This window comes from Eptatretus burgeri, unplaced genomic scaffold, assembly GCF_056783735.1.
Source record: "Eptatretus burgeri isolate ZD-2024b unplaced genomic scaffold, Ebu_testis_v1 Ebu_testis_scaffold_3166, whole genome shotgun sequence".
NCBI classification, from domain to species: Eukaryota; Metazoa; Chordata; class Myxini; order Myxiniformes; family Myxinidae; genus Eptatretus; species Eptatretus burgeri.
The window spans coordinates 224,015-246,452 of NW_028225114.1; the positions used below are offsets into that span (position 1 = coordinate 224,015).

At 47.2% G+C, this 22,438-nt stretch overlaps 2 protein-coding genes and 1 non-coding gene across 5 annotated transcripts in view; 2 read left to right on the forward strand and 1 right to left on the reverse strand.

The window, feature by feature from the left end:
* Positions 1-9,059, reverse strand: part of LOC147006550 (uncharacterized) — a 47,066-nt gene extending 38,007 nt beyond the window's left edge. Inside the window, exon 1 of the mRNA XM_085868592.1 lies at positions 7,462-9,059. The gene's annotated coding sequence lies outside the window, so the exon portion shown is untranslated. The remainder of the gene's footprint in view (positions 1-7,461) is intronic.
* TRNAP-UGG (transfer RNA proline (anticodon UGG)) lies at positions 2,215-2,286 on the forward strand. The gene has a single exon. It is a non-coding gene; the product is annotated as a tRNA-Pro (tRNA).
* A 23-nt stretch (positions 9,060-9,082) lies between the features above and the next one.
* On the forward strand, positions 9,083-22,347 carry LOC147006553 (uncharacterized). 3 transcript variants are annotated; one of them, XM_085868610.1, is made up of 9 exons: positions 9,083-9,738; positions 10,198-10,300; positions 12,277-12,437; positions 13,902-13,981; positions 14,169-14,535; positions 14,732-14,812; positions 15,000-15,050; positions 21,413-21,519; positions 21,652-22,347. In XM_085868610.1, exons 1-3 carry the CDS (start codon positions 9,583-9,585, stop codon positions 12,363-12,365), a joined length of 348 nt encoding a protein of 115 aa, XP_085724736.1. In that variant the 5' UTR covers positions 9,083-9,582; the 3' UTR covers positions 12,366-12,437; positions 13,902-13,981; positions 14,169-14,535; positions 14,732-14,812; positions 15,000-15,050; positions 21,413-21,519; positions 21,652-22,347. The 3 variants fall into 3 exon arrangements, with proteins under 3 accessions (XP_085724736.1, XP_085724735.1, XP_085724737.1); XM_085868609.1 differs by lacking the exons at positions 21,413-21,519; positions 21,652-22,347 and having other exon boundaries at positions 15,000-17,228; XM_085868611.1 differs by lacking the exons at positions 21,413-21,519; positions 21,652-22,347 and having other exon boundaries at positions 14,169-14,523; positions 15,000-17,228.
* The last annotated feature ends 91 nt before the right edge of the window (positions 22,348-22,438 follow it).

Consider the following 22,438-nt stretch of genomic DNA (forward strand, 5'->3'; position numbering starts at 1 on the left):
GTGGGTTCGTCGGTTGTCCCTAACGTTCCCAGTGTTTCATTCATCCGGACCAGGTGTTCGAGTCAGAGTGAAACATTTAAACATATTTTTATAATCAGTTTAAATATTAAAAATAGGAATTTAAATTATACAAACAAACACGACGGAGATTGGTGATGTTGGACCATGTATATTGCAGATAGAAGAGAATATTTCTGGGTTGTTGTGGTTCAAGTTTCAGGGTCGTGTGTCCTAATGGAAAGGGCGTCTGACTACGGACCAGAAGATTTCAGGTTCGATTCCTGTCACGGTCGTTTTGTTTTGAACCACACTTGGTGGTGTCATGGATGGAGGGTCCGCTCTGAGTATTGGAGGTCGGTGGTTACGAACCACGGCTGAGTCATACGTACTAAAAAAATTGAAATGGTCCGTTTTGTTTAATTGCGCGATGTTCAGTATTCATAAAGGAGAGAGCACGGACAAACAACCATGGGTTGGCAACCATTGCACAATGTTTGATTGATCAGATGCCCTCCTGTGTTGAAGCTCCTTGTATGACAGGACATGTTGATTGCTTCCAAGTTGACAGTACATGTCTCTGTGTGTGCGTGTCGTCAGTATCGCAATGATTCTCAGAAATGGCCGATCGGATCTTCGTCAAACTTTCAGAGGTTCATCAGTGAGTGCGGGGAGTGTTTTCGGGGAAATAAGTTGAATTTATGACGTTGTTTCAAACAGAAAGTTTCCTGTTTGGAATGATTTTCAATTATGTTTGGTTGCCCTGGAGACAGGGTAAAATGTGACGTCACTGCTCTTTCGTCTTGACCCGTCTTGTTTTTGAAAACCCACAGAGCCATTGATTGCAAAAAGGGAGTGTGACCCCCCCCAGGAATCCTGTGGGCTAAAAAGGGGGTGTGACCTCCCCATTACCCCTGGTGGCACAAAAGGGGAGGTCACACCCCAGGTCCCACGAGGGAAAAAAGGAGGTGTGACCCCACCACAGGACCCCAGGGGCAAAAAGGGGGTGTGACCCACACAGGACCCCAGGGGGAAAAAAGGGGTGTGATCCCCATCCAGTACCTCTGGGGGCAAAAAAGGGGGTGTGACCCCCCCGGACTTTGTCGGACCCCCACCCCCCGATTGTACTGTTATCAATGGGATCGGTTTCCATCATAGTGGGTGCTCGGAATCTTTTCAAGGACAAAAACTGAAGGAAATGTTCGTTGTCCATTAGGATGGTCCAGAAAAAATAATGAACTCATTTCCTCTCTCCACAAGGATATTTTTATGCCTTCATATATAACTAAAGAACACACAAAATTTTTTTTCAAGAAAACAATATTTAGGGGTCACCCCATTTTATTCCGAAATCAGGGGTCCCACATATGATATGATACAAATGTTTGTAACGGAACAATTTATAATTGTACTGCTGCCTAAGTTGGAGTCGGGATCATCTTTTGGTGGTTTGATACCAGTCCAAGCAGGAATTGTCCTCATCCTTGGTTAATGTTTCATGATGTTTTTGAATTAGGCTGATGTCCCGTTCCGCAGTGTCATTTACTACTTTGAGCTGAAAGGACCGAGCCCGTAGGTCATTGTACAATGGATCATCTGTCCACTGACCAGGAGGTTTCTTCAAGAATGTTTGAGAGGTTGCTATTCCACCTTCTATCAAAACATCAAAGAAGGAACTGGTCCTTTTTGTCACAAGGTCCTCCAACTTGAGGTGTTCCCCTTTATCCTTGATCTGCAGCCGCCGAGGACAGTCAGGTAACTGTGGACGCTGTAGGTTCTGGACCATCTTTTCCTTTGTTAGGGTTAGGGTTAGTTTTCCTAACAGTGCGATTCAAAGAGTTCCCTGTGATCATGAGGCAAAACGTGTAACTATTTGGCAACCATATATACATATATAATGTATATATATATATATATATATATATATATATATATATATATATATATATATATATATATATATATATATATATTATAGGGACATGCTTGGGGTGACCTCAAAATATCCACAAATCGAGCTCAAATTCCACACATGCGTAAGTTAACCCTCGTGGACAAAAATAAAGTATGTGGAGAAATAATTTGACCAACATCATTTTTTACTGTCACAGTTTGGACCACCATATTGTCCAACTCTGTTCCCTTCCCTCAAACATCAACCAAATCACTATAAATTTATACATTTCTGTTAAAAATGTTAACTTTGTTTGTCAGAGTGGCTCGTTGGTCTAGGGGTATGATTCTCACTTTGGGTGCGAGAGGTCCCGGGTTCGAATCCCGGACGAGCCCGTGCTTACAAATTTATTTTATATTTCTTTATTTACTATATTATTTATTTTATTCAATATTATTAAAGTTATTTTATTATTATTATATTATATATATATTATACTATATTATTCAAGTTTATTATTTACTCTATCTCACCTGCATCCTTGTTTATTATTTACTCGCCGAAACCCCGTCACAGACGGATTCCGTTCATTCAACCACCCTCACCAGCTCACACACACTCGAGGGACATGGAATGGACAGGGTGTGCTTGCCCCCGCCTACTCATCCCCTGCCCCTGCCCAATTCCCCCCCGGCTCCGCCCCCGCCTCTTCACTCCCCCGGTCTCTTGATTCCCTGCCCCACTCCCCCCCGCCCCTCTGTCCACCCCCTCACACTCAACCCCGCCTAATTCACCCCCCAGCCCACTCATCCCCGCACCATTTCCCCCGTCTCCCGCTTTCAATTTGCTTACCCCCACTCAAAAATTTGCTTACCTTGCCCCCCATCTCTTCATCCCCTGTCCCCGCCTCTTCACTCCTCGCCCCCGTCTCAACGAAAAGTGTTTATTCTGCTTCAGAGTTCAAAGTTGACTATTGCCACGATGTGCGATGCACTCTTACAGGTACGAAGTTTCTTTCAGTCCAGGTCACAGTACTGAGAAAAATGTGACGCGACCGCGAGGAGCACAAAATTGGTCCTTCAATTCAATTAAATTCAATTCAAGGACCAATTTTGTGCTCCTCCTCGCGGTCGCGTCACGTTTTTCTCGGTACTGTGACCTGGACTGAAAGAAACTTCGTACCTGTAAGAGTGCATCGCACATCGTGGCAATAGTCAACTTTCAACTCTGAAGCAGAATAAACACTTTTGGTTGAGATGGGGGCAAGAAGTGAATCGGCGGGGGCGGGGGGATGAAGAGACGGGAGCAGGGAGTGAAGAGGCGGGGGGCAAGGTAAGCAAATTTTTGGGCGGGGGTAAGCAAATTGAAAGCGGGAAACGGGGGGGATGTGGCGGGGGCTGGGGTGAATTAGGCGGGGTTGAGTGTGAGGGGATGGACAGAGGGGGGGCAAGTGGGGCGGGAATCAAGAGACAGGGGTCGGGGAGTGAAGAGGCAGGGCCGGGGTAATTACATTTTTGGACGGGGGTAAGTAAATTGAAGGTGGGGGGGAATGGGGCAGGGGCGGGGGATGAGTAGGCGGGGGCAAGCACACCCTGTCCAGTCCATGTCCCTCGAGTGTGTGTGAGCTGGTGAGGGTGGTTGAATGAACGGAATCCGTCTGTGACGGGGTTTCAGCTCGTTTTTTATATCTCAACTGTACCCTTGTTATTATATGTCACCTGTACCCTTGTTTATTATATGTCAACTGTATCCTTGTTTATTATATGTCACGTGTATCCTTGTTTATTATATGTCACCTGTATCCTTGTTTATTATATGGTGTTGTTTTGTTGCCTGGTGTGTTGGCGCAGTGGTTAGGGCAGCGGCTTGGGATCCAAGAGGTCCTGAGTTCAAGCCCCGTTGAGCCACTGAATTAATACACCAGGGGGTTGACTCAGCCTGTCATCCTTGTTTATTATATGTCACCTGTATCCTTGTTTATTATATGTCACCTGTATCCTTGTTTATTATAGGTGTCACCTGTATCCTTGTTTAGTAAGAAGCGACCAGGGTTGCGTCAGGAAGGGCATCCGGCGTAAAACATGTGCCAAATCACTATGCGGATCATAATGGATGATCCGCTGTGGCGACCCCTAATGGGAGCAGCCGAAAGAAGAAGAAGAAGAAGATCCTTGTTTATTATATGTCACCTGTATCCTTGTTTATTATATCTCACCTGTACCCTTGTTTATTATTTATGGTATCTCACCTGTATCCTTGTTTATTATATACTATATCTCACCTGTATCCTTGTTTATTATTTATTATATCTCACCTGTATCCTTGTTTATTATTTATTAGATCTCACCTGCACCCTTGTTTATTATTTATTAGATCTAACCTGTATCCTTATTATATCTCACCTGTATCCTTGTTTATTATATTGTTGTGGTTGAGGAAATTCGCAAACCACCATTCAGGTCCCGTAGGTGAGATATCTCTGTAAGTATATGTGTAGTTAGCCCAAACCCGTTGTTTAGAGGGAATAAATGTCATTCATTCGGGCTGCGACCCTTCAAGATAGCCGTTTTTCTGTTCTATCTTTATTTTGAACCAACCACGTCTCAACCGCCATCACACAACAACCACCAAACACAACGCCGCTTCACAACAACAACAACGCCAATAGCCACGACCTTTACCGTCACAACTCGCTCTCGCAGTCATCGCATCACCGCCATGCCAAGCGTCACCGTGGCCAGGGACCACCACAATAAACCCTCCACCACCTTCACCTCTCCTCCTTCTGCTGCCATTCCCGCACCGCTTGTGGGCACCGATCCTGGACTCGTACAGGGCGCGCGCCGAGCAGCGGGTGCAAAAAGCGGCCTTTCCGGGGAAGTCGGATCAGGAATGATTCACGCCCACTTCTGTTCCGTCCTATCAGCGAGCGCGGGGCGATTGGCCCCGCCTCCAGGCGCGTCGGAGTAGAATCGATATATGCAGATTCGCGGATCAGGAATGATTTACGCCCACTTTTCCTCCGTCCAATGGGGGAGCGTGGCTCCACCCCCGAGCCGATCCTGATCCAAAAATCTGCATATGGTTTCTCCTGTCGCACTATAAAGCGCCGAGCGCGGAGCGAATTGAGGGAGTTGAGAGTTTCTGTTTCGGGCTCGGGCGAGTTGGAGAGGTGTGGCAGCGGCAGCGGCAGCGGCAGCGGCAGCGGCAGCGGCAGAGAGAAGAGTTTCTGTTTCGGGCTCGGGCGCGTTGTGGCGGCGGCGAAGCGTGGCAGCAGCAGCAGTCAAGACGGGGTTCGGAGTCTGTCGGGGAGCTGCGGAGAGGGGAGGCCTGGAACGCGGTCGAGGTCGCAGTGGAGTCGCTCGTCGCGGGACCCAAGCAAGCCAGATATCCTCTTTCCCCAGAGCATCAACAACCCCCCCTGTTTCCCCCCGCGCTGAGATAGTGCGAGAAGGGGGCCCTGTTCCCACCCCATTCCAGGCAGTGCCAGCGAGGCCCACGGAGGAGCGCGGAGTCGGGGCGCCGCTGCCATTTTGCGGCTCATCACCAGACAGGTAGGCTCGATGCGGTCTCGGCCCCAGGCCCGTCTGCCCCCTTGTAGTTGAGGGTGGCCCCTTTTTCTTTTGCTTTGAGTATATGTGTTGTCGGCGCCGTCTGTAAAGTAAAACTGTGTAAGTGTTGCCGTGTGCTCGCGTAGTCGGTAGTAGATCTGCATTGTTTCTTTTGTTACATTTGCTTTTGGTGCATAATTGTTGCGTTCTTTTTGTTACATTTGCTTTTGGTGCATAATTGTTGTAATTGTATATGTGTGCTTTCGGTTTGCCGCGGAATAAATGTGCCTTATGTTGAACTGTTTTTCCCGTTTCGCTTCGTCTTTTCTTTAATTGAATCTCCATCTTACTTCACGTAAAGGGTTGGTCGTGGGCTAAATACGCCCAATAACTAATTGGAACCGTCGAGGTTGACGATAACACCGCTCGGTTATCCCGGTAGTATGGAACGGGTCGCTTAAAGTGGCCCGTGTCCGAAGTCGACCTGCGGCGAGGTACGATCGCCCGGTCTACCCTCCGTGTGGGTACTTAGGTAGGTCGAATTTGGCGAACAACCCTATCCCACGCGGGGGGCCGATTGGCACGATCGTGGTGAGGCCGAAAGGCCCACCCGTGACTAGTTCCCGGCGTTAGTCCGAGAGGGTCACGACAGAATTGTCCGTCCGGTGGGCGACGTGCCGCGATTCGAGTTACGTGGCCGCTCGCACGCCGGCGGGCGCGAATCCGCAACAATATCTTACATGTACCCTTGTTTATTATTTATGGTATCTCACCTGTATCCTTGTTTATTATTTACTATATCTCACCTGTATCCTTGTTTATTATTTATTATATCTCACCTGTATCCTTGTTTATTATTTATTAGATCTCACCTGCACCCTTGTTTATTATTTATTATATCTCACCTGTATCCTTATTATATCTCACCTGTATCCTTGTTTGTTATTTATTATATCCCACCTGTACCCTTGTTTATTATATCTCACCTGTATCCTTGTTTATTATATCTTACATGTACCCTTGTTTATTATTTATGGTATCTCACCTGTATCCTTGTTTATTATTTACTATATCTCACCTGTATTCTTGTTTATTATATCTCACCTGTATCCTTGTTTATTATATCTTACATGTACCCTTGTTTATTATTTATGGTATCTCACCTGTATCCTTGTTTATTATTTACTATATCTCACCTGTATTCTTGTTTATTATATCTCACCTGTATCCTTGTTTATTATTTATTAGATCTCACCTGCACCCTTGTTTATTATTTATTATATCTCACCTGTATCCTTATTATATCTCACCTGTATCCTTGTTTATTATTTACTATATCTCACCTGTATCCTTGTTTATTATATCTCACCTGTATCCTTGTTTATTATATCTCACCTGTATCCTTGTTTATTATTTATTAGATCTCACCTGCACCCTTGTTTATTATTTATTATATCTCACCTGTATCCTTATTATATCTCACCTGTACCCTTGTTTATTATTTATGGTATCTCACCTGTATCCTTGTTTATTATTTATTATATCTCACCTGTATCCTTGTTTATTATATCTTACATGTACCCTTGTCTATTATTTATTATATCTCACCTGTATCCTTGTTTATTATTTACTATATCTCACCTGTATCCTTGTTTATTATTTATTATATCTCACCTGTATCCTTGTTTATTATTTATTGGATCTCACCTGCACCCTTGTTTATTATTTATTATATCTCACCTGTATCCTTATTATATCTCACCTGTATCCTTGTTTGTTATTTATTATATCCCACCTGTACCCTTGTTTATTATTTACTATATCCCACCTGTATCCTTGTTTATTATTTATTATATCTCATCTGTATCCTTGTTTATTATTTATTATATCTCACCTGTATCCTTGTTTATTATATGTCACCTGTATCCTTGTTTATTATTTATTATATCTCACCTGTATCCTTGTTTATTATTTATTATATATCATCTGTATCCTTGTTTATTATTTATTATATCTCACCTCTGCGCTCCTTTTCTTTTTCTTTCTCCACAATGGATACGGTGTCGACTTTCGTGACTTGGGGACACTCCTGTCCGCTCAGAAAGGACAATACCTCTTCGTCCATGTCCTGCATCTTGATGGTCTCACGCGGAGCCACGGACGGGCCCTCCTCCAGGTGCTCATGACAGTTGGTGCAACCCAGTGGACCTCCTAAGCCTCCACCACCGCCGGTCACCGGCGGACATTGTCACCTGATTGTATTGGGACCGGCGGCAGGAGGAGCCAGGATGGCCACAAGTTCGGCACGACCCCCGAGTCGGTAGGGGACTCCACTAACATCCCGGGTTCATCATAATCCGCACCGGTACTTCTCGCAGCATGGAACGCCACTACGGACTCAGGCTGCAGGACCGGGTCGTGCCCCGAACGCAGGTCGAATGGCGCGATATCGGACAACGATGTTACGAGAGCAGTCTTCGGTCCTCCCATCCGCCCTTGTGAAGTGCTGTGTGGACCAATCAATCACGTCCGACATCTACACCGAGGTGTCCGTGTTGCGTTGCTCGGGACCGTGTCATCCAGGATGAACTACGTGCGTCGCAGTCACCACATCCAGCACTGCACCAGACGGTGGGAGAGTGGTCACGGCTGTAGCCAGGTCGCGACCCCCTCCAGAGCATGTCATGAAGATTGTAGGTTCGGATCGTGGTTCACTCCCTGGGTGGGATGGGATCGGACTGGGTAACAGCGGTCTTGGTGGGGGCACGGAGACCGTGTGTCTCGGGTTTAGACCCTGGTGCTGCGACACGGACGGCTCCTCGTACTTCACGGTGGTGACGTCAGGTGACCCACACGGTCCGGTGGAGATGTGACCCAGAGCTGCGAGTGGAGGGAATACGAGTGAACGGTCTTCATGATCACTCTTCAGGACACAACGGTCGAGAGACGGGTCCACCCCGGGGTTTAAACTGCCGTTCTTCACCTCGTCATTCACTGCCGATGACCCGTTCAACCCGAACTGGTTCACCACACACGTCCTACTCAGGGTGACCTCGACCCGGTCCACACACGTCCTACTCAGGGTGACCTCGACCCGGTCCACACACGTCCTACTCAGGGTGACCTCGACCTGGTCCCACACACGTCCTACTCAGGGTGACCTCGACCTGGTCCACACACGTCCTACTCAGGGTGACCTCGACCCGGTCCACACACGTCCTACTCAGGGTGACCTCGACCTGGTCCACACACGTCCTACTCAGGGTGACCTCGACCCGGTCCACACACGTCCTACTCAGGGTGACCTCGACCTGGTCCACACACGTCCTACTCAGGGTGACCTCGACCCGGTCCACACACGTCCTACTCAGGGTGACCTCGACCCGGTCCACACGTCCTACTCAGGGTGACCTCGACCCGGTCCACGCCCTCATAGTTCACACATCCTCGACACACGGGCTCGGAGAAGGACCACAACATGGCCCAGGACGCTCGTGTAAGGTCACACAAGGAGCAGGACCGGCGATATTCGGCCATCCCGAGCACCCGCTTCGCCATCTCAAAGCCTCGGGCCCGGCCACGATTTCCCCTCCGAAGAACGATCTAATGGTCTCTGGTCGGATGTGTTCCGTAGCAGTAGATTCGTTGTGGTGGAGGAGGGTGAGGGACAGACCCGTCGTGAAGGGAACTGAATCAACAGACCGCGTGACGAATCGGCTTAGGCGAACGTAACTGATCTTCAGCGAGATCGGTAGTGACGTCACGCCACGTCACCCGCGCTGCCTCTCCTGATTCCCTCTCGTGGAACCGAGTGGAGTAAACAACACGTGGTGTCTCCACAGAGTGAACTGGGATATAAAACACCACTCGGTGGTTAATGGTGAATTATTTACACAAAACTATATAAAGCAAACGAAGCGATTATTTACCCAACCTACATCTCCCCGCGTGCCTCCCCTTCCAGTGGTGGCGGTTTAAAGAGAGATGAATGATACGCTCTGTGACGTCATCCATTGTATCCCTTGACGACCGGCGTTGTTTGTTGTCGACTCAGCGCGCTGTCTCCCGGACGACCCCTCAGGAGCATCGAGCGTCGCGATCTGTTTCGGACTTTGCACTCGGAGGAGTCTCTCGGTCGCCATGTTTGACATCTACACCTTCAACAGTTTATTTTTTAAACCAGATTGGACGAATTTCTTCAGTTCCCTTGTGCTGCTTATGATTAATTACAGTATGTTCCAAATGCAACAGTTGATGCCGAAGACGCACTTTCACGAATCGTCACAGATCAACCTTGTAAGTACAACCGAGAGATCATGGTCGTGAACATGCCCTCCTCTCCCCCACGACACCCACATCCCCTTACCCCTTCCCACCCCTTCCTCCCCAGAGCCAACTGGGTGGGACGAGGGGTGGGACGAGGGGTGGGATGCGGTTAATGGTTTAAAAACAGTGAGTTGAGGTGATGCTGGTTATATGATATAAAACTAGAAAGCACCCGCCCGTCCCGTCCCATCCCATCCACATTCAAAATCCAAAGCCGTTTGTATTCAGACTTCTTTCTTCTTCTCCAGGGACGGACGCACGCACAAATGAAACAGAGCTCCAATCCAGCCAATCAAGGAATAAATCTTTGTGATTGGTCACAAAGTGTTACTTATTCATGTTTCTCTTCCCGCGCAATTCCGGAATCCAGTTGTTTAATAACTCCCATTAAACTCTCTTTTTCCTCCTTTTCTTTTGTCTTCATCACAGGCGCTTTACTCGACTGCAACGTTGCTCGCTGCACTGGCGGCCATACAAGCGTTTGCCCGGTCAGGCACACGTCTCGTGAAGGTGCTGACGGTTACTTTGCTTGGTAAGTTTTCAGCCAGGACTCCAAGTGACCAAGTGTCGTACCCAAATCTCGTGTAAAAACCAATTGGAGCAATTTCACCACCAAACTTGCTGCTCCTTTCCAAACAGATGGTTTTAGAGGAGCAACTGCTCCAGACGAATTAACGTGATTGATTATTACTCTTATTCTCTGCCTTAATCCCAACAGGTCGGGGTCGGCCACTCGGATCTGCCTTCTCCATTCCCCTCTGTCCTTGCATCTTCCTCTCTCAGTCCTATGCTCTTCAAATCTCTTTCCACCATGACCGCCCTCCACCTTGATCTCTGTCGTCCTTTTGATAGTCTCACTCTAATTGGCCCATTCCATGCTTTCTTGATTGGTTCTTCACCATTTTTCCTCATCACATGTCTAAACCGCCTCGACCTTGTCTCTTATCCTTTCTTTGATACAATTCCAGCTCTCTTTTGTTCTCTTCATTCCTCAACTGCTCTCTTAGTGAAGCTCTCACAATCCACCGAAGCATTCTCATCTCTATCCTCTCCAACAACTCCTCTTCCCATTCACTCAAAGCCAATGTTTCTGCACAGTATATTATAACCGGTCTAATTACTGTCCTGTGCATTTTAACCTTTAATTTTCTCGGTGTCCTATCTATCGTGACTTATCCTGTGAATGCTTAATCTCACCCCCCTATTCTGCCCTCCCCAACCCTTCATCCCCACTCCACCCTCAACCTCATCCTCCTGGACTCATTGGATATTTCTGTTTGGTAACCACATACATATTATATCCACAAAATAGTTCCCCCCCTAACCTCATCCCCCGGTTGCCCTATGTAATAATTATGGCCACAAAGAGTTTTCTCCGCCTGCACATCTTTGTTTAGATTTATATTGTTTATTTTTCTTCTGAGTATTTGAGAATATTGATGTGGAAATGGCTTCTTGGGATTAAGATTGTATAACTGAGCAATTTAGTTTCGTCCACAATGCATGTTCAGCCAAAGCATGAAATAATTTCATTGTAAAAGGATGAAACGTCAATATTTGTCGAGAAAGCTGTTATATTCTCTCCCTAATGTTTGTGTCTGAAACTGTTTTTCCCTGAAATCCCATATTAATGTTCTTTCCTTTGTAATCTGTCCTAATTGAGCTTTATGGGGAGAATCAATCTGGCAACGCCGTAAATGCACAAGTTTTGGTGCAAAGGCACAGGGTTTGGCGTGAAAGGTGAGCCCCAGCCATTTGCATGAACATTCGAGAACTAGTTTAGAGGCTGAGGGGAGGGATTCCCCTCGATGAACGGCTGAACCGCCAATTGGTACTGGGCAGACAGGGTGGGGCTATGTCACAGAGCACAACATATGGAGCCCAAAAAAGCACATGCGCATGTTCCGTCTGAGCTTCCTGGGTTTCTTTTTCCATGGTTCTTCTTTGGTTCTTTGGTTCCTTGCCCCCATTCCATTCCATGGTTGGTTCGTTCGTTGTTGGTTGAGCGGGCAGCTGAGTACAGTGTGTCCAGTTAGCGAAGCCCGGGAGAGTTTGGGTTTCTCGCATCTTGCCTGCACAAGCACGTGTGTGCTGTGCCACCACTATCCTGGAACGGTGGATGTGTCCTGATTCTTTGAAGAAAGAATGCCCCAGGCAGCTTTACCAACACTTCGAGGTTTAAATCACTTTTACTTTATTTTAAAACACTCCAAGTGCGACGGTAAAAACCGTGCTTTTTCCAAAGGCAACACCACATTCTACCAGACAGGACAATTAGCATCCATGTTAAACCCCTTCCATCAGGTGAGACGAAGCACTCTGGTTCGCATTTTGAGTGGCTTGGTGTGGAAGAATTCCAGCATGTCGCTCGATCGACCTCAGACGTACCAAAAGGGGCTCAGTAAAGGTGTGAATAGGCCCTCAGTCTTGCTTCGTGCATCTGGACCGATTGGCCACCGTAACAATGTTTGTTCTATTTTCTCCATTCTTCCCTCTCCTTTCCTGCAGTTTTGAACCTTGCGATGGACGTCGTCAGATTTGAATTTGATACCGATGAGCATCATATTTTTGACTTTCAATATACTTACTACGTGTGATGGAATTAATCCGCAAGACCTATCTTCAAGCACCACAACAAAGTACCTCGACTCAAGAGATTTTTTTTTACGGTATGTTACTTCTTCATAAAATTATTCACAATTTTTAACTTTTTTTAATGTTTAATTTTTCTGAATTTGTTCGTGGTGATATAAGGGGAAATTAAAACGGTGCAGTAATTGTTTACAACTTCCCTATGCCAGTCAATCTAAATGTCAATCTGAGGGTTTTCCACTCTTTCCATTACTTCGTATGTAGCATGTGGCTGCTGGTTGCATCATTGCTGGGAGCGTGGCTGTGCCGCTGATGCAGTGCCCCCCTATTACCAGTAAGCTGGTACTCATTGTACCGACCTCGGAGGGATGACAGGCCGAGGAAACCCAACTGGTGTTATTTAACAGCATCATGGGGGCTCAAACTCAAGGCCAAAAGGTCTTAAACAAGCCACAAGGTCTTAAACAGTTCCACCAATGAAAACTGAGGACTATTCATTGGATTAAATGACAGAACCGTATCACCAACGTCGATATCCTGAGCACGTCAGGCTGTATCAGCATTGAGTCGATGCTCGTGGCTGCCCAGCTGAGATGGACCGGTCACGTAGTGTGCATGTCGCAACACAGATTACCGAAACAAATTGTCTTTTTACAGCTGCGTAATGGAGAAAGGCGAGCAGGAGGCCAGTACAAGAGATACAAGGATACTCTCAAGAACCATCATATAAAATGCAAGATCTCCACCAGCATCTGGGAGCAAATGGTCCAATATCGCAGTACTTGGTGTGCTGCTTGTAAAATCAGGGTCGTACTTTTGAAGCGGACTGCTTTCATCAATACGAAGAGTGGCGGGAGGACAGGTTCCACGACCACAGCAACCCTAGCATTCAAGAACCAGCTTGGAAGTGAGAGGTTTGCGGTCGAATATGTCTTTTAAGGGTGAGTCTCTTTAACCATCTTAGGACTTACCACCACTAACTGGCTTCACCTCACCTACCAAGACATGTTGTGATGATTGGCGTCATCGTCGTCTCTGCGGACAGGTAGTGGAATAGCCACATTGGAGCCCTGGAGGGAAGAATGGGATTGAAAAGACTGAGTGAGGATGTTGGTTCTATCGGCAAGAGAAAAGAGGAATAAATTCGGGGAAGTGATCAGTGGGTCCGGATTTTGGAAGTTTCACCAGAAGTGGGTTGATTGGCCTCGGTTTGATTTGGATTTTGAGGGCCTTGGTTTCCACGGCATCAAGAAGTGAAAAGTGTGAGGCAAGGGTGCTAGTCCAAAGGAGAGAGAGCAGTACTCCATCAAGCTGCCGATGAATGTATGCTGTCAGAAGTTTGGATTTGCCAAGTAATGACTTGACAGGATGGAAGATGCTTCGTCGGTGTTTGGCTTTGGAGTACAACTGATATCCATGCCAACTTCGACCTTTGTCAACTTTCAGTAATACACAATCAAACGTATCATTTGTAACAAAAAGATGACACCTCATTCATTGCACATTTAACAGCAGATCTCATCTTCCTTTATCATTTGCAGAGAAGCCTGGCTTTGGAAAATTCATGGAGAAGTTGCACGTCAAGCACACTTTGAAAAGAGAGTTGATGAAAACGGAAAAGGTAAGTCCCACAGCAGACCTAAAATCGAGGTTGACCGAAATTGTCGTTTACCCAAAGTTTTTCAAGAAGTTATTTCTCACAAAGGTTTCTTGTGGCTTTGGTTGAATTCACAAAGGGACATGGAATGTAATACCTGTCAGATCAGATGCTGGAAAAAATAATTGTATGTTGCTCATCTTATTATTAGATCATCATCCACAAAGAACAATGATTGAAGAAAAAGACATCTCAAAGAAAAAGCAAGCTTCGGGAAGAAACAAAAGATAATATCCTTTACTTTCATGCATTTTCACATGCTGTCGGACCCCGCTTTCCGCGGGGGTTCCTCACTGTCGGCACTCAAATGCCACGAATGTTGGAGTATTGTTTTTTTTTTAAATATATATATATATATTTTTTAACATGGTGTCTGCTCACGGAAGAGCGATTACACAGAACAAATCAGGACACAACATACCAAAGGGAACAGCAGGAGAAAGGGGAAACACCAACAGCTGGGCGCAGTTGAGAGAGATACGGAGATGGACAAACAAGGGATGCAGGTGACGACGAGGGTAAGGGACAATGCAAAGGGTGGACAATATGGAAACAAGCAAAATTTTGGGAGGGGTGGGCTGTGGGGGTCTTTTAACTGGCGGAGAAAAGATCATGAATTTGGATGGTGGGGGGGGGTGACTTTTGTAACAAAAAGATGACACCTCATTCATTGCACATTTAACAGCAGATCTCATCTTCCTTTATCATTTGCAGAGAAGCCTGGCTTTGGAAATTTAACGGAGAAGTTGCACGTCAAGCACACTTTGAAAAAAAGAGTTGATGAAAACGGAAAAGGTAAGTCCCACAGCAGACCTAAAATAGAGGTTGACCGAAATTGTCGTTGACCCAAAGTTTTTCAAGAAGTTATTTCTCACAAAGGTTTCTTGTGGCTTTGGTTGAATTCACAAAGGGACATGGAATGGAACACCTGTCAGATCAGATGCTGGAAAAAATAATTGTATGTTGCTTATCTTATTATCAGATCATCATCGACGAAGAACAATGATTGAAGATAAAACCTGTCGAGGAAAAAGTAAGCTTGGGGAAGAAACGAAAGATGATGATATCCTTTACTTTCATGATTTTTAGCTATTTGCGGGGGTCCCTTACTATCGGCGCTTCAGTGCCGCGAATGTCGGAACATTGTTTTAAAAAAATTATTATAATTATTATAATTATTATAATTTAAAAATTATTATAATTAATTTTTTTTTTCTTTTAACATGGTCGATGCTCACGGAAGAGCAATTACACACAACAAATCAGGACACATCATATCAAAGGGAACAGCAGGAGAAAGGGGAATCACCAACAGCAAGGCTGATGGAGAAAGTAGAGAGACAGACAAACAAGGGATGCAGGTGATGAAAATGAGGGGTAAGGGAGAACGCAAAGAGGGGGAAAAGAGGAATAAATGAGTGGAGGTGGCAGTGGTTCATGATTTAGGCAGTTTCAGTCGGAGGGGGTTGGTGGTGGGTCGCGTGCATCCTGCAGATAACTGGAGGGGACTAAGCACGGAGAAGGCAGAGGGTGCGAGTCCAGAAATGAGGCGGAAGACGACAGAGAGATCACCGACCTGTCGGTGATGGTGAAATTATTGGCCTGTAGACTCAGCTTCATCGCTCGAGATTCCACTTGTATTGAAGACCTTTGTTTCCACGGCATCAAGTTGACCAAGATGTGAGGCAGGGGATCCAGCCCAAAGGGGAGAGCAGTACTCCATCAAGCTGTGAATGAAAGCCTTGTCGGTGGATAGGAGCTCAGGTGTGCCAAGGAAGGACTTTGCACAATGGAGGATGCCCAGTGGGCGTTTTGCTTTGGAGGGTAATTTTGAAATGTGGCTTGCCCAAGAGAGATCGTGGCTCTCAAGAGACCCAAGAGTTTGAGTGACTGAATTTCTGTGAGAGGGTTGTTGATAAAGTCGATGGAAGGGTTTGCGGTGCAGTCCTTTTTGAGAGGGAGAGTGTGAGTGTGTGGGATTCCTCAAGATTGAAAGACATGTTCCAAGTGTTTGACCAGTTTGTGATTTGGTCAAGGTCTGAGGAGAGGGAAGATGCTGCTGCCTGTCTGTCAGTGGGATGAGAAGGGTCATGACCGAGAGTGGCATCAACACCAAAGAGATAAAGAGGATTTTCCAGAGAGTCAGTGAGATCATTGATGAAGATGAGGAATAATATGGGGCCGAGAATACAACACAAAGAAACAAGTTTGAAAGTTCATTCTCGAGATTCGACAGATGTTGTTTTGTGGTTCTCGTGAGGGTCGACACAGTTGTTGGGGGCTTTGTGGAATGATCTGAGATTGCCTCCGGTTGGATTTGCCTTCCAGGAGGAGAATGCAAGTTGTTTTTTAAGGAACTGCCGTAGACTATTCAGTCTGGCTGAGGAATGCACTCCACCGAGTGCTGTTCTAGTTTAATAATTATTGTGTTTAATAATTGTGTTGATTGTGTCTGGTTGTGTCAGATTTTGGACCCTGTTCTCATGCCTATGATAAATTGTTTATTTCATAAAGAGATGTGGTGTGCCCCGTAGTCCCGCCATTGGACCACACCGATGGCTTGGGTGAATGTATTACCCTTGGAAGATCAATTTATTGATAATCCTGACTTTGGTAACCAGCATGTTACAACATGCATGGAATAAGAACGTCCACTTCTCAGACAGTGATTTGTGAAAATTGGCGATCATGAGCTGAATGGTGGAGTGTTAACTCCAGTGAGGTTGGTCCATACCAAAAAACAAGTGAAGAAGCACTTTTGTGCGTGCGCCATCTTGGTGACCACATTTGACAGTATTTTTTATTTTATTTGAATTCCGACTGCAATTCTTCCACTTTGGTTCAAGAGGGTATAATAAAAGCCGATGAAGCACCTTGTCGCTCCTGTGTGAAGCGGGGCCATCGCCGTGAGAAACAAAACACACAGGAAATGGCGCTCTGTGCTGAGGCGCGGCGGTGATGGCTTTTCATTAATCCTCAGCCAGGCAAAGATCCCCGGAGGGTTAAACAGCACGGTTTAACATGTTCAGAATTTTTATATTATATCAAAACTGTTGCTTTTGGTACTTTATGTCATTACCCTCACCAAAGGAGAGCCCGCCTCCGTGGCTGCGCCCGCATTCAAACCGATGTCACCTACCGATGTCGCCTTCAAACCAATGTCTCTTGAATTGGGGGAATGGAAGGGGGGAAGAAGTAAACAGAATTCACCAACCAGTTTGACGATGGTGCTTGAAAGAAGGAGAATTCATCCACCTGTATGAGGGGGGAGGGGGGGAGAAGTGAGAAGTGAGAAGAATTCAACAACCTGGATGTGGCAGCGTCGGGGTAAGAAGTAAGGAGGATTCACAAACACATATGAAAGGGACGGGGGGGGGTGTCGAAATGAGGAGAGTGCCTCCATGTGTATGTAATGGAAGTGGAAGAAGTGTGCAGAATTCACCAACCTGAATGTTGGGGGGGGGGGGGGTAGAAGTTCAGAGCGTTCATCAACTTGAATGGGGGGGTGGTGGTAGAGGGTAAAGGTGATGAGAGTTCACCAACCTGTATGAAAAGTGGGAAAGGTAGAAATGAGGACAGTTCATCCACCTGTTATGAATCAGGTCAGGTTGGGAGCATGTGCCAGAACAGCGCGTCACTGCGTCCACTTTCCACCGGTACTCCAGGGGCCTCCGTCTGGCAATTCAGCATTCAGGCAGATGCCAGGCCCATCCCCATCTCCTTGAGATGATGGTCAACCTGCTGCAACCACGGCATGTGGTCGGCCCATTGGCCTCCTCCACTCATGAGACTCCCTCGCTGAGAGAATCTGGTGAGCAGGATCAGCGTCAGGAAAACGAGCCACATGTCCATACAGCCACAACTGACGCTCACGGACTATGCAGGTAACAAATCTCATCCGAGTCTCTCTCAGCAACCGCTCGTTGGACACAAAATCCGACCAGCGATTGCCAAGGATTCTCCGAAGAGACCTGGTACCAAAGGAATTAAGTCTCCGTCTCAGATCCTTGGTCAGAGTCCAAGTCTCGCATCCATAGAGCAAGACTGGAAGCACCAACGACCTAAAGACTCGGACTTTCGTCCTCCAACACAGGTACCAGTGAATCCATGACTCCCATCCCATGATCCAGTGAATCCATGACTCCCCAGGCCCGACCCAGACGTCTATTGACCTCTGACTCACAGTCAGCAAAGACATGAATATCACTGCCAAGGTAAGTGAATCTCTCCACGACCTCAACATCCTCACCACAAACAGACACAGACAGGACAGCAGCATCCAAGATGTCACCGAAAGCCTGGATCTTAGTTTTGACCCAAGAAACCCGTAATCCCAGCGGCTCCGACTCCTCATTCAGCACCTCGAGGGCCCCCAAGAGGATGTCTAAAGTCACCGCAAAGATGACTGCATCATCTGCGAAATCAAGGTCCAAGATCTTGACATTCCCAAACGATGCACCGCAGCTTGATCTCTCTGACGTCCTCCCTAGAATCCAGTCCATACAAGTGCTGAAAAGTGTTGGGGCCAGTACACACCCCTGAGGAACTCCAGTAACAACTGGAAATAAGTCAGAGATGGTACCACCACACTTCACAGCACTCTCAGTACCAGAGTAGAGTTCAGACATCAGATCGATCAGTTTTGGTGGCACCCCACGAAGACCAAGAATCCTCCAGAGGACATCCCGATTCACTGAATCGAACGCTTTACAGAGATCAACATAAGCTGCAAGCAGCCCCTGCTGAAACTCTCGTCTGCGTTCAGTGAGGACACAAAGAGCAAGGATACGGTCAATCGTTGATCTCTTTGGTGTAAAGCCTGACTGCTCTGGATGCTGGTGCTCAAGCAGATGGTGGCGAATCCTATCAAGAATAATCCGAGCAAAGACCTTGCCCGGCACTGAGAGCAGCGTCACCCCTCGGTAGTTGTTGCAGTCTTGGCGATCACCCTTCCCTTTCCAGAGAGGGACAACAAGGCCCCTCTTCCAGTCAGTTGGGATGATGCCTGTGTTCCAGGCAGAGCACAAAACTCCATGCAACGACACGAGTGCAGCATTTCCACCAGCCTTGAGAAGTTCAGCATGGATGCCACAGATCCCTGGAGCTTTGCCCCGTTTCAATCGGTTCATCGTAGACCGTGTTTCCACAAGCGAAGGTGGACCACAGTTGATTGGAGGGTCAGCAACAGGGATTGTAACACCCTTGACGTCCAACTCGACAGCTGGGGGATCAGCCTGGTACAACCGCTCAAAGTAACCGGCCCAGCGGGCCTTCACTTCAGACTCCTCTGTCAAGAGCCTACCACTCTCTGCTCTAACTGCAGTGCTCCGAGGGATGGGCTTGGACGAACGCAATGCGCGAATTCCCCTGTAAGCAGGATGAGAATCACCTGTCCACAGGTAATGCTCTACCTCCTCACAGATTCGTCGCACATAGGCCTCCTTGTCGACCCTTAGTGCAGGTGCAGTTTTATGCCTCAGCTCCCTGAACAGCTCAGCTCTGCCATTCAGCCTGGCCCTGCGACTCTGGTCAATGGTATCCAGTGTCCCTTGAGAGACAAAATTATTCTTTGCCCTGCGGTGAGTTCCATGACATCCACCGGCAACATCAAGGACGGTGGTCTTGAAGGCACACCACCACTCTTCAGGACCCCCCAAAGTACCCAAACCCCCCAAATGTCCACTCAGCCTGTTCGCAAACTCCTCAGCTGCTCTCTCATCCTTGAGCTTGCCAACATCCAGCCTTGGCTTGTGATTGGAGCAGCTTGCGATTTTATCCAGATCTGCAGAGAGTGAAGAAGCTGCTGCGTGCCGGTCTGAGGGATGACAGATGGTACAACAAGGGTGGATATAGAGGTAAAACAAGTCATCAAGGTACAACATCTCAACAAGGGTGGATATAGAGGATATAGAGGTATATATGGTACAACAAGTCATCAGCAAAGAGATATAGAGGATTTTCCAGAGAGTCGGAGAGATCATTGATGAAAACCAGAAAAAGAACAGGGCCCAGAACACTGGATTGAGGAACTCCAGCCTGGACAGGAAGAGGGGATGAAAGAACTCCATTTCGGGCCACACGTTGACTGCGACAGGAGAGGAAGTCTGCGAGCCATGAGTGGAGATGGCCTTGGATACCATAGGAAGAGAGTTTGGTGAGTAGTGCAGGGTGCCAGACCGTGTCAAAAGCACGTGATATGTCAAGGGATACGGCTCTCATTTCATGTCTGACATTGAGGACCTCCATCCATTGTTGGGAGAGAAGAAGCAGCATATCCAGGGTGGAGTGACCTGGTCTGAAACCAAATTGATGATCGGAAATCAAGCCATTGTTGAAGAGGAAGGATTTAATGTCTGAAGCGATGATGGATTCCAGAACCTTGCTGATGATTGGGAGAAGGCTGATTCGTCTGCAGTTGCAGGGATCTGTTTTTGCACCTTTTTTATGCAGATCAGTGATGTTTGCTGATTTCCAAGCAGATGGCAGATGACCTTGGGCAAATGAGAGGGTGAATAGAACAGAGAGAGGGTGAGGAAGAGCAGAAGAGCAGGTTTTTAGGACACGTGGGCTGATGCCGTCTGGACCGGTTGCAGAATCTGAGTTGAGGGTTGACAGGAAGCTCTCCACTTTGTCAGGAGAAAAGGACACAGAGTCCAGGGACAGTTGGGTGCGACTGGGTAAGGTGGGTAGAGAAAGTGATGGGTTTTGGACCCAAGATTTTGATGCAAACACCGAGTTTAGGCATTCAGCCTTTTCACGTGCGGTATCAGTAGTGCGGCCATTTGAGGGCAGGGAGGGATGGACGGGAACACACACCAGAAACGGATTTGATTAGACGCCACCTGGATTTGGAGGAGGGAGAGAGGTTTGAAAGTTCGGACTTGAGCTTGGGAAGCTGTTGTTTTCTGGCTCTGCTGAGGGTAGATACACACTTGTTCTGAGCGGCGGTGTCGAGGCGCGTGAAGCCATCGAAGCCACCAAGAGCATACAGGTAGTTGTCGAGCACGACGACGCTCACGTAACACCGATGGGAGTGCATGGGGGCAACCTGGGGGCTCATATTTATTAATCATGGTGCATGACCTACTTGTACATCAACACGATTCATCACGTGCTGACCCTGTGACGTTTCACCGTGTTACAGTTTGTTTTTCATCCATCTTTGTTTCTTTAATAACATCCTTCAGTTTCTTCAAGTTCGGTTTCGGTCATGGCTGCATCATCCTGCACATGCTACTTATGCTGAGCCTCGAAGCTCTCCCCTGTTACGTCATAACGATCTGGCGTTCCCTGACGTCACAGCCTCGGGACACTTTTTTAATTGCTCAACACAGACAAGCATTCCTGCTTCTGCGGAATCGACTGATCCTTGTCTGCATTGTCGTTTTTATACAGCATCATGTGAGACTTCTTAATGATCCTCTGTTACATGGCCTTGTTACGTTATCGGCTGCATCGTGACGTCACCGTCGTACGCCATGACGTCACCGGCACATTCTTTGGTGAGGTTTGATGATTAAAATCACATCGTTTCCCAAACATGACGGCTCCCTGTGCACCGTTTTGTCCGCTAATAATATTAATAACGGTAATAACATGCAATATGGTAATCGTGTTCATCAACCTCTTGCCAGATGAAACCCACAGGGTCGAAACGCCGTTCGCTCTTGAATAACTCCAAGCCGTCGAGGCCCCCGACGATGAAGACGTACCCTCGATAGAAAGCGGTTCCGTGGTACCCACGTGGGATTTCACCGGTCACCGGGACGTTCACCCAGGCGCCAGCTCGTGAGTCGTAGCACTCCATCGCATTGGTCGGGCTTTCCCCGCTCCAACCGCCAAAGGCAAAGAGCACGGAAGATGGGAGGCGTGGGCGCGCCACCTCGTTCGTCGACCTGGGATCCAGGTGATGGATGCTCTTAATTGCTGAAATGATGATCTGTTGGCGCTCTAATGAGTCCTTCACGTACTTGTGACACTTGACGGTGTTCATCAAGTACCCGCAGTCCAGGAGTGACAGACGAACCTACGCAAAACAACGAAGGAGCGGACAGATTCGGCCATTATGGACAGGTTCGGCCGAAATTTGGTGGACAGGATGTGTGTGTGACGAGGACGAATTGATTCCATTTTGGTATTCTTCACCCCGATACGCGTGCCACACTCTCACCTGCTACGTATCGACGTGTAGCATGGTTCTTGTTCGTATTATGAAGGCGATTTCTGTTTGACACTCTTCAAGTGTATAATTCAATTTAAACAAAAGTTTAAAGGCAGATAATTAAATTAATTCTGGGTTTTACCGCCGTTTTTACCCAGTGTCTATCACATCGCCCCATCTAATACATTACATTAGTTCTTCATGCCTGTTGTTTGTGTCCTTTATGACGTCCTTAAAAACAGTGAGCTTCCTGTTTGGAA